Raw genomic sequence first — 14,240 nt, forward strand, 5'->3', positions numbered from 1 at the left:
TCTCCCCTGGATCAGTTTTGGATGAAACTTGTTTTCTAGTTTGTAACAGAAATTGGATTTGTGCAATGCTAATTGACACTTCTTTCAGTCCAGAAGACATTTTCCAATGTTCTTGGAGCAGGGCTATGCACAGTGCTGGTTGGCTGGCTCATGGATCCAACCCTTGTCACCTGAGTATTATTTTGCAATGTAAAACAGCTGTTTGAACAGTGTGAATTTTACACTTTATAATTGCAAAAAGTGGGAAACGAAACTTTTGACTCCATAAACATGGAAAGCACTTAAGAAAGAAACTAAAGCAGACAGCCCACCTGATTCAACGGGGGGGGGGGATGGGGGGTTATGAAGACGAAAAGGCAATCAGCACTGGATTCACAAGCTATGTGTTTGACCTTTAAGGTGCTGGTGGGAGGAAGAAATAAATAAAACTTGCACCTGCTGCTGTTTACAGGTATATTTGTATGGAACCTTAAGTAGTAATAGCAGTTAAATATGCTTGTATGCACATTAACTTAAAAAAGTGAACATTTTTATGGTACTTGGAAACAGCATGTTTCTGTTTTCAGATCTCTTCTTCTTGAAAGAGTTCCATGCTAGTTTTTACTAATTGATCACCTGCTATCTTTATATAGATGGCCTAATGTTCTATGTATTTCCTCCCTAAATGAGCTATGTGTGTTCTACTGTGATCAATTTAATATGTAAAATAGTGTCCTTCTGTTCTTTATGTTACCTATAAAAAGGTTGGCTTAGTATTATAGATGGAATTGAACACAACTCTCTCCTTTTGTTATTCTTTTCTTCATGCATTTATCATGTTAAGTAAATAGTTGTGTTGTAAATTATAAAAGTGGAAGAAAACGTGAATTTCTGATACTTCAAATATCAACTGGTGTTTTGTTTTCAGCTGTTTATGCTCAGTTAGTTAGAGCTCAAACAATTGCTTGTAGATAAACAGTAGTTAATGTTTATCCAGTATATTTAGTCTTTCATTTGCTTTTATGGCACAAATAAGTGTTATTTATTTGACAGTATCCCTTACTGCAGGCCTCTCATTTTTGCATGTTATTTGTATACCGCCTTCCATTTTCAAAGCTAACTATAATGTCTGCACTAGTATTTTCGCTAGTCATGGTTAAAGCCAAACCACAGTTTGTTGTCGTGTTTAGAAGTAGATGGTTTGAGCTAATGGTGATTAGCAAGCATTACTGGGGCAGAAAGATTGCTAGCTATGGTTAGCTCTGAAAATGAAAGGTAGATTTATGAGGTGTGAGAGATCAGCAATGTAATTAGACTGAGAGTGTATGACTATTCCAAGCCGCCAAGTAGCATTTATGACCAACCAGGGATTTGAATCCACCCTGACCTGGACCACTCTAGTTCCATACCCACTGCACAGCACTGCAGAGTGTGATGCACTTGTGGGGCCCAGCCTACTAGTGTAAGATTAGTTGGTATAGAAGATCAGGCAGAATTACTTCTGCAACAAACCCAAACTTGATGGCCTCCAATAGTTTCAAGAAAATGAAGAGGGGCCCCCAACTATAATGATATTAAGAGAAATTTGTGCTTCATTTGTCCCTTGGTCTTAAACATAACCATCATAACTTTATTGTAATTGATGCTGCCAAATTTGGAAACAGTCAGACTTCAGCAGCTGCTCTTTTGGAGTCCTTCTGGATCTGGGAGGTTTAATCAGATTATATGTGTTGAAGCATCTCTCTCCCATTTTTCCAGCTCCTTACACAAAGTGAAGAATGTTGGTGGTGCAACTATGAGGCATGAATAGCTATTTTATTTTGTTTTGACTTGCATGAGCAAAACATTTAGCAGCGGCACAATTTAAAATATGCACATGTGGCTCTAAACAGGTCTTGATGAACAGATTGGCTTTCTTGGAATACATAAAACTTTCTGGCATGCTATCTGCAATGTGATGTACTAAGGTATATTGTGGTAAAGGCTCTGGGTAGTGATTGGATGAACTGTTCTAATGCTATAGAGGGGCGGGGCAGATGAAAAGTCAGTCTGCAGAAGGGCTTAAAACAGAAGTAGGTAAAGGGGAATGAGAAGGCCTTAAAACCCAGAAAAGCATAGGGGCCTAATGCAGATTGGAACAGGGAATAGTTCAAAAGAATATGAATGCAAGAGGTGATCTTTAAAAAGGGCAGATTGGAAGGAAAGTGGACAGGAGATTGAGGCCATGAGTTGCAGAGGTGAGGAAGGCAGATGTTCAAATGATGATATGAAATAGCCAATCTAATATTCATCTGCAGCCAAATATTTTAGTACAATGTGATGGTACTGAAAGTTTTGTATTCTGAATGAATTTTAATGGTGTCATCTGAGATGCAGATTTTGTAGTTAACTGTCACATCTTGTTTCTGATTTCTCTCTCTCTCCAGCTTTTTAGATGTCTTAATTAAAGTCAGGAACAGACACAATGACGTTGTTCCTACCATGGCCCAAGGAGTGATTGAATACAAAGAAAAATATGGCTTTGACCCTTTTGTCAGCAGTAACATCCAGTATTTCCTAGATAGGTTCTACACCAACCGCATCTCGTTCCGCATGCTGATTAACCAGCACAGTAAGTATCTGCTGTCCATTTAATCAAAAGCTGGTCTTCCTCCCACCCCTTCCTTTATCCTCACAATAGTTCTGTGAAGTAGTTTAGGTTGAGAGCATGGGACTGGGGCAAACTCAACCCAACCAATGAGCTTTGTGACTGTGGGGATTTGAACCTAGATCTCCGAGGTCCGAGCTCATCTCTCTTAACTCAAGGGCAGCTAACTCCCATCACCCTTAACCATTGGATATTCTGGTTAAAGCTAATGGGAGACCAACAACATCTGGAGGGCCAATGTTAGTTCCTCTTTCTCTAACTACTACGCCACTCTGTCTACTGTAAGGCAAACGTTGTTGTTGTTGTTGTTGTTGTTGTTGTTCAGTCGTTTAGTCGTGTCCGACTTTTCGTGACCCCATGGACCAGAGCACGCCAGGCACTCCTATCTTCCACTGCCTCCCACAGTCTGGTCAGACTCATGTTTGTAGCTTCGAGAACGCTGTCCAACCATCAAACATTAGGCTAGCAAATAGACTTAAGAAGTTGGAACAACTTTACACAATTTGTGTCATTCACCGTGTTGTGTGCAGCATTTCATGCTGTTGTGCCATTCAAGCTGCTTAAGTTTTTAAAAGGATCTGGGTATGAGGGAGCTCAGATATAAGTGGGGGATGGGAGAAAGAACTGGGGTTTTATTTGGCGTAAGGAGAAAGACAGTGTTGGAGCAAGGGAAAAAGAAACATCCTGTCTCAAGCAGGCTTTTCCTGAATATTTTGTTATTAGCTTCTTGACACTGGGGTGGGGTGAGGGAGTCTGGAAAACAGTTTCCTCAGAAAATAACTGAGGTTATGGATTAAAAAAAAATGATACAAGGCAGGTTTCTGCATCTGTTATCTGGCGAAGTCAGAAAGGGACACTAAATGGATGTCTGTGCTTGCTTTGGCATGAAATAATATTGCAGCCTGTGCATCAGTCAGAGAGCAGTGCCATGCAGGGTGTCTCCAAGAGCTGAGTGCCAAGTCAGTTCTCAGCAGGCTGTGAAAAAAACAAATTATGAGTTGCATCTGACCGCCTATCAGTTAAGGAAATCTAGCCTTCATTGTTTTGTCAGTGTGACTATGCTAACTCCCACCCACAGTCTAGTTGGCAAATGCACAGAAGGAACAATTTTTTTGCAGCTATAAAAGTAGCATTTGCTTAATATCAGTCTGTTCAAATGCATTATGGACTTGACCTCAACTGCTGAAGTTATTCTGTGCAAATCATTCCCCTTATCAGTATTGCTGCGGTGATTGCAAATAGCTTTTGTTTGCTGATGTTTGAACAGCTGTAAATGTTTCCAATCAATTGACCCTGCTTTCGCCAACCTGGCACCCTCCTGCTGTTTTGGACTGCAGCTCCCATCAGCACCAGCCAGCACTATCCCACTTAGTGCTGAGCCTGTTCCTTTGCTTTCAAGTGGAAAGCAAGAAGGTTAAATGCAGAGGAAGGACTCACAGAAAATTATGACTAGCCTTGATCTGAAATACAATATAGCTAGCTGGAACAGGCCCTAGAGCCATGTGGCAGCAAATGGCAGCCAGAAATTAGTGAGACATAGGGCTAGTGAAGAGTGACAGGTCCTATTGCAGCAGGTAACAGTTGTGCATTTGGGGGCTAGATTAATAATTTTTACATCCTTCCATAAATGCTGAATTGCGCAAAGCTAACCCTGCTTCCAAATACCAAAATAACTATGAGTCTGATGGAGGCAGACCATCACATAGAGAGTGGTAATTTTCTTGTAATAATATACAAGAAAACTTTAAAGCACATGTTGCCATTCCAGATTGTATATTTTGTTGTATTCTTGAATACACTGCAGTTCACATTCAGTTTACTGAATAATGTTCAGATAATTCCTTTACCCTTTGTCTCTCTTTGGCTATGTATAGCTTATAGCACAAGGCTATACATGAGTCCCGTGGGGGTTATTCTCAGATAAATGGATATAGGACTGCAGCCATTGGCTGCTAGCAATGTTGAGCAAGATGTTCCCAAATAATTATTGCTAGTACTTTCTCCACTTCCCAGACTGGGATTGCAGCAGCTGTCAGTCAATATTTTCTAGAGTTGAGCCAAGTGAAAGTCCCAAGTTTTGTGAATGCTTTTACACCCTTCTTCCCTTTTTGTTCATGCAGTGGGGACAAGGTGATAATCTCTGTTGACCCAGAAACCAGTTCGATTTGTTATGTTATGCTACACTGTGTGGCAGTAATAAAATAAAATAAAATAAAATAAAAGTAAGTTGCACATTTATTTTAAATTAAGTTAAATATAATTAAATAATTAAATATACCGTATTTTTCGCCCTATAGGATGCACTTTTCCCCCTCCAAAAAATGAAGGGGAAATGTGTGTGCGTCCTATGGGGCGAATGCAGGCTTTCGCTGAAGCCTGGAGAGCGAGGGGGGTCGGTGCGCACCGACCCCTCTCGCTCTCCAGGCTTCAGGAAGCTATCCGCTAGCTGTGGGAGAGCTGCACGAAGTCGCACAGCTCTCCCACGGCTAGCGGAGAGCTTGCCTGCACCCAGAAGCTTGGGCCGCGCTGAGCTCAGCACGCCCCAGACTTTCGGCTTCGCGCTGCTCTCTGCTAGACGTGGGAGAGCTGTGCGAAGTCGCGCAGCTCTCCCACGGCTTGCGGATAGCAGCCTGTTCTGGGGGCTGGGGTCGGGGGAAGCTCGGGCTTTCCCCGCCCCAGCCCCGCACCTGGGGGGGAAATAATATTTTTTTCTTTATCTCACCCCAAAAAAACTAGGTGCGTCCTATGGGCCGGTGCACCCTATGGGGCGAAAAATACGGTAATTACTGCTTATCAGTATGAAAGAAAAGGAAACCAGGAAACATGGCCATATGCACATCTTGCCTATCTATGTTAGGTGGTGATGGGTTTTTTATATCCATCTCACACCCATCAAAAGCAAAGTTTTGTGATCAAAATGCAGCACAGCAGTAGTATTTTTTGCCTTTTAAAAGCTTTAAGATGTGTTACTCACCATTAGATTCCATTACCCTTTAATTGTTTACAGAATGTTATTTCAATTAATATCTACCTTTCCTCTCATTTTAGCACTACTTTTTGGTGGGGTCACTAATCCTGCTCATCCCAAACATATTGGAAGTATTGATCCTACGTGTAATGTAGCTGACGTAGTGGATGGTAAGAGTAAACACAAGTTGTTTTTGGAACTTTGATTGCATGTGTAATGCCTTGAACCATTTCTAATGGTAAATCCCTCATCTAACAGTCAGTAGCCTCTCATTTTCCTTGTAAGCTTTATATATGCACTGATGCCACCCATGGTTAAGGGTAATCGGCTTCTCCCAAAGCAAGATACGCAAACTCACTTAAAATTCTGGTTAATTTGGGGGTCCCATTCAGTGGTGATGCAGGTGTAACACTAAATCATGGTTAAAACTAACAAGCGAAGGGAAAGAATTGGTTCCAGAAAGGGAGGGAGCATGAAATTCCAGAAGGAGACGTGTTATTTATTTATGTTAAAAAACATAAATCAAATAAATAGCACAGACCCATTGGTATTGAAGAGAGCTTGTTCTGTAGTGTATTGATATTTCTTGTCACTAGATGGAGGTATAGCATAGTTAAGTTACAGAAAATATATCTTCAAGACATTTCTGAAGTTACTTCAATTTTCTATTTATATTTTGTTCCAATGTGATATATTTATGGGAGCCAAGAAACCCAATTATTTGCAGTTTTATTATTATCATTCACTGTGCGCTGGAAACAAGCTGGGTATGCATTTGCTTGCTCAAATAGGTTTGTCAACTATGAAGCTGTACTTTAAATGCTTAATATCATACAACTCTCTTTCTCGAATCATCTCCCTAAATTCTACTTCCAGATAGTGAAAGATGCCAATTACATTTTTGTGCACAGTCTCTAAAATTGTTAATAATTGCTGGAGTAGGTTTAAAAAAAAATAGATGGCATGGTTAACCATTACTTTTTGGGAATGGGTGAAAGAACTCAATTTGAAAATACTTCCTTAAATCTAGGGAATACATTACATGCTTTGCTTTGTACATGCCTTCTATGTAGAACTGGCAAAACATGAAAATAAAATTTATTGTAGTTTTAAAACAAAGACTTAAAGCTACAGAGCAAAAGTAGAGCCTCACTTCTGGCAGGGATTAGTTATGTTGCTGTTCATTTATCCTTGGTTAAATAAAATGGAATGAATGTGTTTTTTAAAAAATGTGTGGTTAAGGTGAATGGGGCATGTATTTTTCCTCTCATGGAGCCAATAGTAGCTTTGGGGGCAGAATTTTGATCTGAGAAATAACACAGAGGGAGGATGCATAACTCCCCATTCTTCATTCCTGCTTCTCCATTTAAGTTAGAAGCCTGTTTTTACCTCAGAGGATCTGATTACTTATATGTAGTTTGGTCCTCACAGGACCAAAATAAGAAATCTAAAAAAATAAGAAAAAATTATAGCTTCTTGAGGTACAGAATATACGTATATTGCCATTACTGCATAATTCTATAAGTTTTTGTTTTCTTCACTCACAGATGCCTTTGCAACAGCTAAGATGTTGTGTGAACAGTATTATCTGGTATCACCCGAGTTGGAAATTGAAGAATTCAATGGTAACACTGAAATTCATTGCTTTTTAGCATTCTTATAACTATCTGGGCTTTGCACGTTCTAAGGATCTTTTATTTTATTTTATAAAATTTAATCACAACATTCATTTTGACTTAAGAGCTGTGCCAAAGTTATGGGTATAGCGAAAGCAAGGGAAAGTTGGAAAGAAACACTGCATTCTGTTTTCCAACTTTTTTTGGCCACATTTTTTTTTTTAAGTAGCTAGTAAGACTGCAGCAGGTGGATTTTAAAAAATACATCTCAGAGTTTAAGATCCAAAGAGGTTTTAGAGGATTGAACATGCCCAAATGAATGTTTTGCTTTTTGGTGACAAATCCCTCTACCATATTACAAACTGCTTTTCAAGCTTTCCCTCCTATTAAAATATGGTTTACCATGCCACATGGAAGCTTCAGTTCAGGAAACACAAGTGTAAAGCTCTCTTGCATTTGTGGATTTCGCTTTATATTCTGGTAATTGAGTCTACAGTCATGGAGACACATGATCTTCTTAAATCACAAAATGTAATTAACTAAATATGATGACACCACAGTTATTTTAAACATGGAAAATCTGAGCTAAGTGTGCGAGTGAAGGCTATTGCATAGGGCAGCATTCTCGGTTTGTTCATACAGGTGCTCTGTCTTGACTACCAACTCTGCACTGGCTTGACATATTTGGTGTTTCATATTTCTAGGAATCAGAAAGGTAAAAAAAGAAAAAATCAGAAAAATTAAAAAGTATGATATCTTATGCTAGAAAATGGTAATTTAAAGACATCATAAATTGAATTTTCAGTTATATAAATGGTTTCTGTTTTCTAGCTAAAGCACCGGGCAAGCCTATTCAAGTAGTCTATGTACCCTCACATCTGTTTCACATGCTTTTTGAATTGTTCAAGGTAAGTAGAATTGTCTCATGGGAAGGAGGCTAATTTTGCTTGCCTCCTTTTTGAGTGCACTGGAAAAAATACTGAGACCAAGCATAGTCATAAAGATTAATGCATCTGCCCATTTTTGTGTGAAATGTTACCTGTGATCCTCGTGTGCACAAATGGCCTTGATTTAGAAGAATAACATGTCATTCTTCCTTGTACTCTTCCACAGAGTGTTCACGTGTTAGGCAAAATCTGTAATTGAAAAAAGGGAATTTGTGTAATACATTATGGGTCTCTTCTCCTTTCATATAGAAGGTGAAGATTTAGAAAGTGAAGGTGTAAACAGGTAAAGTTAGTGATAGAAGACTGACACAGTTCTTTGGTGGCAAGTGTTTTATTCTCCCAAGTCGTCGATTTTTATGTGACAACTGTGGCTACATATGAAACCTACTGCATATCTGTTCATAGGGAAGGATAGTCGTTATTGTACACTGTTACCATGTGTGATTTTAGGTAGGGTCTGCTGGGATGAGGCTGTTTTAACAGTTACTGATACTAGCAAACATTGTCGTTACTGCCACTTAATACAGATTGTTACTATCTATATTTTACATTAATCAACTGAGCTCAAATGAACATATCCAATAAAAGAACACACTTTGAAGCCATTGCAGGGCTCTGCGAGTCCACTGATACACAGCGTAGGTTTTGCCATTCAGTACAGTGTTGGGGCAGCTTGCTTTGTATGCTGGTGATCCATTACCCACAAGAAGCTTTACTATAAAACCATTTCTCAACTTCTTTGTTAGATGTTATTTTTTATTAATCCTATGTGTAAATTTTATGTGAATTTAGTGTATTTTTAAATAAAGAAATTTAAAAGTGGTCTCATAGGTTTGTACATCTTCTAATATTGTTGCTTAATGCTTATTAAAAGCTTCAGAAATTTTAATAATAATTCTATTGTTTATACCCTGCCCATCTGGCTAGGTTTCCCCAGCCACTCAGGGCAGCTTCCAGCAAAATACAAAAAATAACAAAATGTCAGACATAAAAAACTTCCCTTCAGATGTTTTCTAAAAGTTGTGCAATTCTTTATTTCCCTGACATCTGATGGGAGGGTGCCACTGCTGAGAAGGCCCTCTGCCTGGTTAACACTTCTTTTTCTTTTTCAGAACTCAATGCGAGCTACAGTGGAGTTATATGAGGGTAAAAGCGAAGGCTATCCACCAGTTAAAACCTTAGTCACTTTGGGTAAAGAAGATCTATCAATAAAGGTACAAATTTGCTAAACAATTTTTGCTGTAACATCTTGGGGAAAAGCAGATTTATACACTGCTTTTTTTTCTTAAAAAAATATGTTTAGGGGTACTCTCATTTTCCTACTCATACTGAAATACTGCTCCTCAATGAGGCCCAACTTAGATTCACAAAATGTTTAAGAGTGCGTATTCCTGTGTCCCCCCAGGAAAAAAGCACTGGTTTTATGTGGTAATGGGATAAGAGCTGTGTGTTTGTTTGACAACTACTTTGTCAGAGGCCTAGTTTACAAAGAGGGAGAGAACTTCAAAGATTATTATGACTCTTGTTGCAGATAGTTATTAAGTAGGCTACAGAGAGGTGGTGTGGTTTTTTTTCCTCTTGGGAAGGAATCCATCCTCTCCACTCCAGTCCTTCTGATTAGAAGTTCAGAGTAACTTTCACATTTCCTTATAGTGTTTAGCTACTCTCTGAATTGAGCAGGCACCTCTTGCATGGGCCATATCATTCATTCCTACTCTGTGCTTTCAACTCTGTAGTCAGGAGAATGTTTACTAATCTAAGGAAACTTAATTTTGGTGTAGTTTAAAGCAAGGAGGAGCTAACCTTTTAGATTTGGAACAGCTGATCCTGAATTCACTTTGAGCCCTAGGGCTCTATTCTGTACATCTGATGTCAGCCCATAGTTTACATGGTGAATGCTGCTTGTGGACAGACAGATACCGTATTTTTCGCTCTTTAGGACACACTTTCCCCCCCTCCAAAAATGAAGGGGGAAAGTGTGTGCATCCTATGGAGTGAATGCAGGCTTTCGTTGAAGCCTGGAGAGGGAGAGGGGTCAGTGCGCACCGACCCCTCTCGCTCTCCAGGTTTCAGGAAGCTATCCGCAAGCCTTCGGAGTGCCGCGGGAGTGCCTGCCGGGCTCCAAAGGCTTGCAGATAGCAGACTGCAGCCTGAAGTGCCAACTCCCACTGCGCTCCCTGGGCTTCAGGCAGCTATCCACAAACCTTCGGAGCGCTCCCCCAGCCTGCAAGCTCCGGAAGTGGCGGCAAGGCTGCGCAACCTTGCCTCCGCTCCCGGACCTGTTCTGGGGTCGGGGGAAGCTCGGGCTGAAAACGAAGCCGTGCGCAGCCTCTCCTGGCTGGAGAGGTTGTGTGTGGCTAAAGAGGAAGCCAAGACAGCCGGGGGGGATAATTTTTTTTCTTTATTTACGCCCCTATAAACTAGGTGCGCCCTATGGTCCGGTGCACCCTATGGAGCGAAAAATATGGTACTTCCTTTGGTATTTATGCAAGTGTTAAGTAACTACCTCTCTATTATTAATAGTATAAACAGTGTCCTTGGAGGGCATTTTGTCTTAATGAAACTTTGGTTTTCTTCTATAGATAAGTGATAAAGGTGGTGGTGTGCCACTGAGAAAAATAGATCGCCTATTTAACTATATGTATTCAACTGCCCCCAGGCCTAGTTTGGAGCCATCAAGAGCTGTACCTTTGGTAAGTTCTGTCCTGTAGGCTAATGATAGGCTAACTATTCCCAGAAAATACTTCTCATAGCTTTATGTTATTTTTGCCTTTTCCTGACACAAACTTTGTCTGAAAAACATAGGAGTCAACACAAGCTATTGTTTGATTGTCAACTGATGCAGTATATCTGTAGTAGATCCTAGATGAAATAATAATGATGGTCAACTAAAAACAGTTCCATCTATATGGTGCTGAATATTTATGATTTCTTTTGATGCATTATGTGGTTATGTACACTGTATACTAGATGTTTCCTATGATAGCTGAATACATTTATAGTGGGATGGCTTTCTCTCAAACTTTGTTATTTACAGATTCTGCATATTTTTAAACAATAGAAAGTTGATATTTAATTTGGTGTCCTCTGTTAGTTTAAATTCTGATATGAAACATAATCAGGGTGGAACAGCTTAGCACAAATGAAGAAATGTGCAGGCTCCCAGAAGGAAAATCACAGCCACTTTACTCCTGTTGTTTGTTGTCCTGACACTGCCCAGACAAACCATGAACTGTAATCAAAGCTTGTCCTATGGTTTACTTCTTGTGGCCTGGTTGGAAGAGAAATATTCTCAGACATGATGGGATTGGTAAAAAAGAAAAGCTAAGAGAGTCAAATCTTTCCAGAATGCTTCAGGATTATTTATTTAGCTGCTTGTTTTACCATATCAAAAGGTTGGAAAGACTCCTCAGGATTTTGTTTCAATATTTGGCTTAATAAATTAAAGTTCTTATGGATGAGGCATGGCTTTTTGCTGTATTTTTGTATTGTATTTTAATATTTATTTATTGATTGAATGACTTTTATTAATTACTTGTTGTTGTGTTCATATCTTTCTTTTATTGAGTTACATATTTGATAAAGTCCTAGCCTTAAAGGCAACCTAACTTTTTTAGAAAAACAAAATCCCATGAAGCTTTACAATGACTTTGGGCCAGTCACTCTTTTGTAGTGCAGCAAATCTCTCAGAATTGTTTCAAGAATAAAATGGGTGGGGGCAGAGGGAGAGAGAATCTTACATGGCACCTGAACTCCTTAGAGAACAGAAGGGTGGTGGTAGGTGGTATTCAGCTAAGTTCTGGTCAGAGTAGACCTAACTTAGTCATGTTCATTAATTTCAGTTTTTATACTCAGAGTTAAATTTAGTTGAATACTAATACAATGTAATAAAGGTAAATAAAATGAAACTTTTTAAATTACAATATTTAAACAATTGTAGTATTATGTTGGAAACCTAAATTGATAGGGTTTCACTCTTGGGTACTGGAATGAAGACAGAGCCATATTAAAGGATTGATGCCTGTCAGTTTTGTGTGCAATTACATGGCATGGATTTGGGGTCATATCAAAAAAGTTTTATTCATCAGCTCTGACTTGAAGCATAGAGATGGAAGATGGCTCTAATGAATGAGCTGAGGGTGTGAGGGAGAATCTCTGTGATATACTGCACACTTTTAGGTCATGAGGTGGCCATGTCCCAGTTGCCTTGTGGACCATACTATGAGAAAAGAATCCTTTGAAAATAATTGCTTCAGTTCCTTTGCAAGTAGTCTATATGGTAGCTATTTTTTGTTGATTTGAAAGGCATTGTGTTCTATCAAACATACTTGGAGCACAGTTAGGATGTTATATATCTAGAAATACTTTTTCTGTTGACAAAATTGCAAGTCTTATTTTCTCTACAACTTTCTTCTTTCTTTCATTGCTTCATGCTATCAACAATAATTGATCTAGTAGAGTAGACTGACCAAAGAATGCGGTTCCAACTCTCACTTTTTTCGCATCTCCTGTGTATAGAGACTGCTGTGAATAACAATCTCAAGTAATAAACTACCATCAGAATCTCAGTACCACTGAGCAGTGACTGGGATATTGCAGCACTAACCGCCACTGTAGAGATTCATGAAAGACTATCAACTTGCCTGGGTGGCTTATAGATCACTGTCAGTTCCGCTAATGTAACTGCATCCTTGGGAGCAAGACAAAATCCACATCCTCCTGAAGTCTCTGCAATCAGATTTGCTGTTCATTAGTGCATGTTGTCAAAATGGCTTTGTACTATTGTGATTTTTCACTGTTTCTCAAATTCAAAAAAATTTTCTATGACCTGAAAGCTTACTGATGTTCAAGCAATCTAAACTTTGAAAGGAAAAAAAATGGCATTATAGTATATATTTATTTACTATATTTTTGGTTCACTTTCTGTAGAATAGAATCTAAAGAAAATGAAAAATCAAACATGCAGTAAAATACTCATATTTAAAGCCAATACACATTAAAAGTATAACAACCTAGAAATGTGTTCAGAAATCGAAGAAAAGTCTTCACCCTCCAGTGAAACATAATGAATGACAAAGAAAGCTGCCCTTTAAATGCTATTCTGTAGAACAGGAGGCAAATCTTTTGTCCCTTGTGCTACTTTGTTGACAGCATTCAGAGCAGGGTGTCATTCTCAGTTATTAGAGACCAGAGAGAAGTATTTTAGCAAAGGCATTCTGTAAGTATAATTGTTTCATTTTTAAATCTTACATTATCCATTTTTTCTTTAGGCTGGCTATGGTTATGGTCTACCAATCTCTCGTCTTTATGCTAGATACTTTCAAGGAGATCTCAAACTTTACTCAATGGAAGGTGTGGGTACTGATGCTGTAATTTATTTGAAGGTAAATACAATGACTCCTTTAAAGGGAGTGTTATTGGCAAAGCTGTATTTTCTTCTGCTGACCATAAAAGCTTCATGGCTAACACAGTGCCGGATTTAGGACGGTGTGGGTGGTTCTCCCATACAGGGTGCCGAGCCAAGGGGTCACTAATCATCATCATCATCATCATCATCATCATCATCATCATCATCAATAAAGCCAACCCTATATATGGGTACCTACTCAAAGTTAGGCCCCAGTCAGGAGGGCAATTGAGTTGCATCAACTATGCCATAGTGCACTTCAGAGCATGCACAGAACAGAAAGTGAGAGCCCCCCTCCCCGCCTTCTGTTCTGTACCTGCTCTCCCTAACTTTATGAAAAGTTAAGGGAAGGGGAGGAGAGGAGAGGTGATCAGCAAGCTCTTGTGAGGAAGTAGTTTGTGATTCTGCCATCAGCTGATTGTAGATGGTGCTTTGATAGGCGAGTCTTGGGACAGTGTGTTGCAAGTCGCAATTCAGAAAGCAGTATTCAGTAATCAGTAACATCTGTCCAAAAGGAATTATTGTGAAAATAAGAAATATTTGGTGTTGGGGCAAAATTAGTCTTCGCTCAGGGTGCCATGTTACCAAAGTCTGCCCCTGGCTAACTAGGAACTCAGCTGCTGTGCTTCATGCTTTGAGTATATGTATTAGAAGTCATAAAGAGGGCTTTAGCTTT

General features: G+C 39.3%; 1 protein-coding gene and 1 long non-coding RNA gene across 2 annotated transcripts in view; one reads left to right on the plus strand and one right to left on the minus strand.

The window, feature by feature from the left end:
* Window positions 1-14,240, plus strand: part of PDK3 (pyruvate dehydrogenase kinase 3) — a 40,412-nt gene that overhangs the window by 20,891 nt on the left and 5,281 nt on the right. The window contains exons 4-10 of the mRNA XM_083612406.1: window positions 2,406-2,590; window positions 5,675-5,764; window positions 7,142-7,219; window positions 8,042-8,118; window positions 9,270-9,371; window positions 10,740-10,850; window positions 13,428-13,541. Coding sequence (XP_083468532.1) covers window positions 2,406-2,590; window positions 5,675-5,764; window positions 7,142-7,219; window positions 8,042-8,118; window positions 9,270-9,371; window positions 10,740-10,850; window positions 13,428-13,541 — 757 coding nt within the window. The remainder of the gene's footprint in view (window positions 1-2,405; window positions 2,591-5,674; window positions 5,765-7,141; window positions 7,220-8,041; window positions 8,119-9,269; window positions 9,372-10,739; window positions 10,851-13,427; window positions 13,542-14,240) is intronic.
* Window positions 7,232-13,420, minus strand: LOC310762019. Its single transcript, XR_014547791.1, has 3 exons — window positions 12,801-13,420; window positions 8,250-8,346; window positions 7,232-7,910 (listed from the first exon to the last, which is right to left on the minus strand). It is a non-coding gene; the product is annotated as an uncharacterized lncRNA (long non-coding RNA).

Source organism: Podarcis filfolensis (assembly GCF_964270895.1).
Source record: "Podarcis filfolensis genome assembly, chromosome: 4".
NCBI lineage: Eukaryota > Metazoa > Chordata > Lepidosauria > Squamata > Lacertidae > Podarcis > Podarcis filfolensis.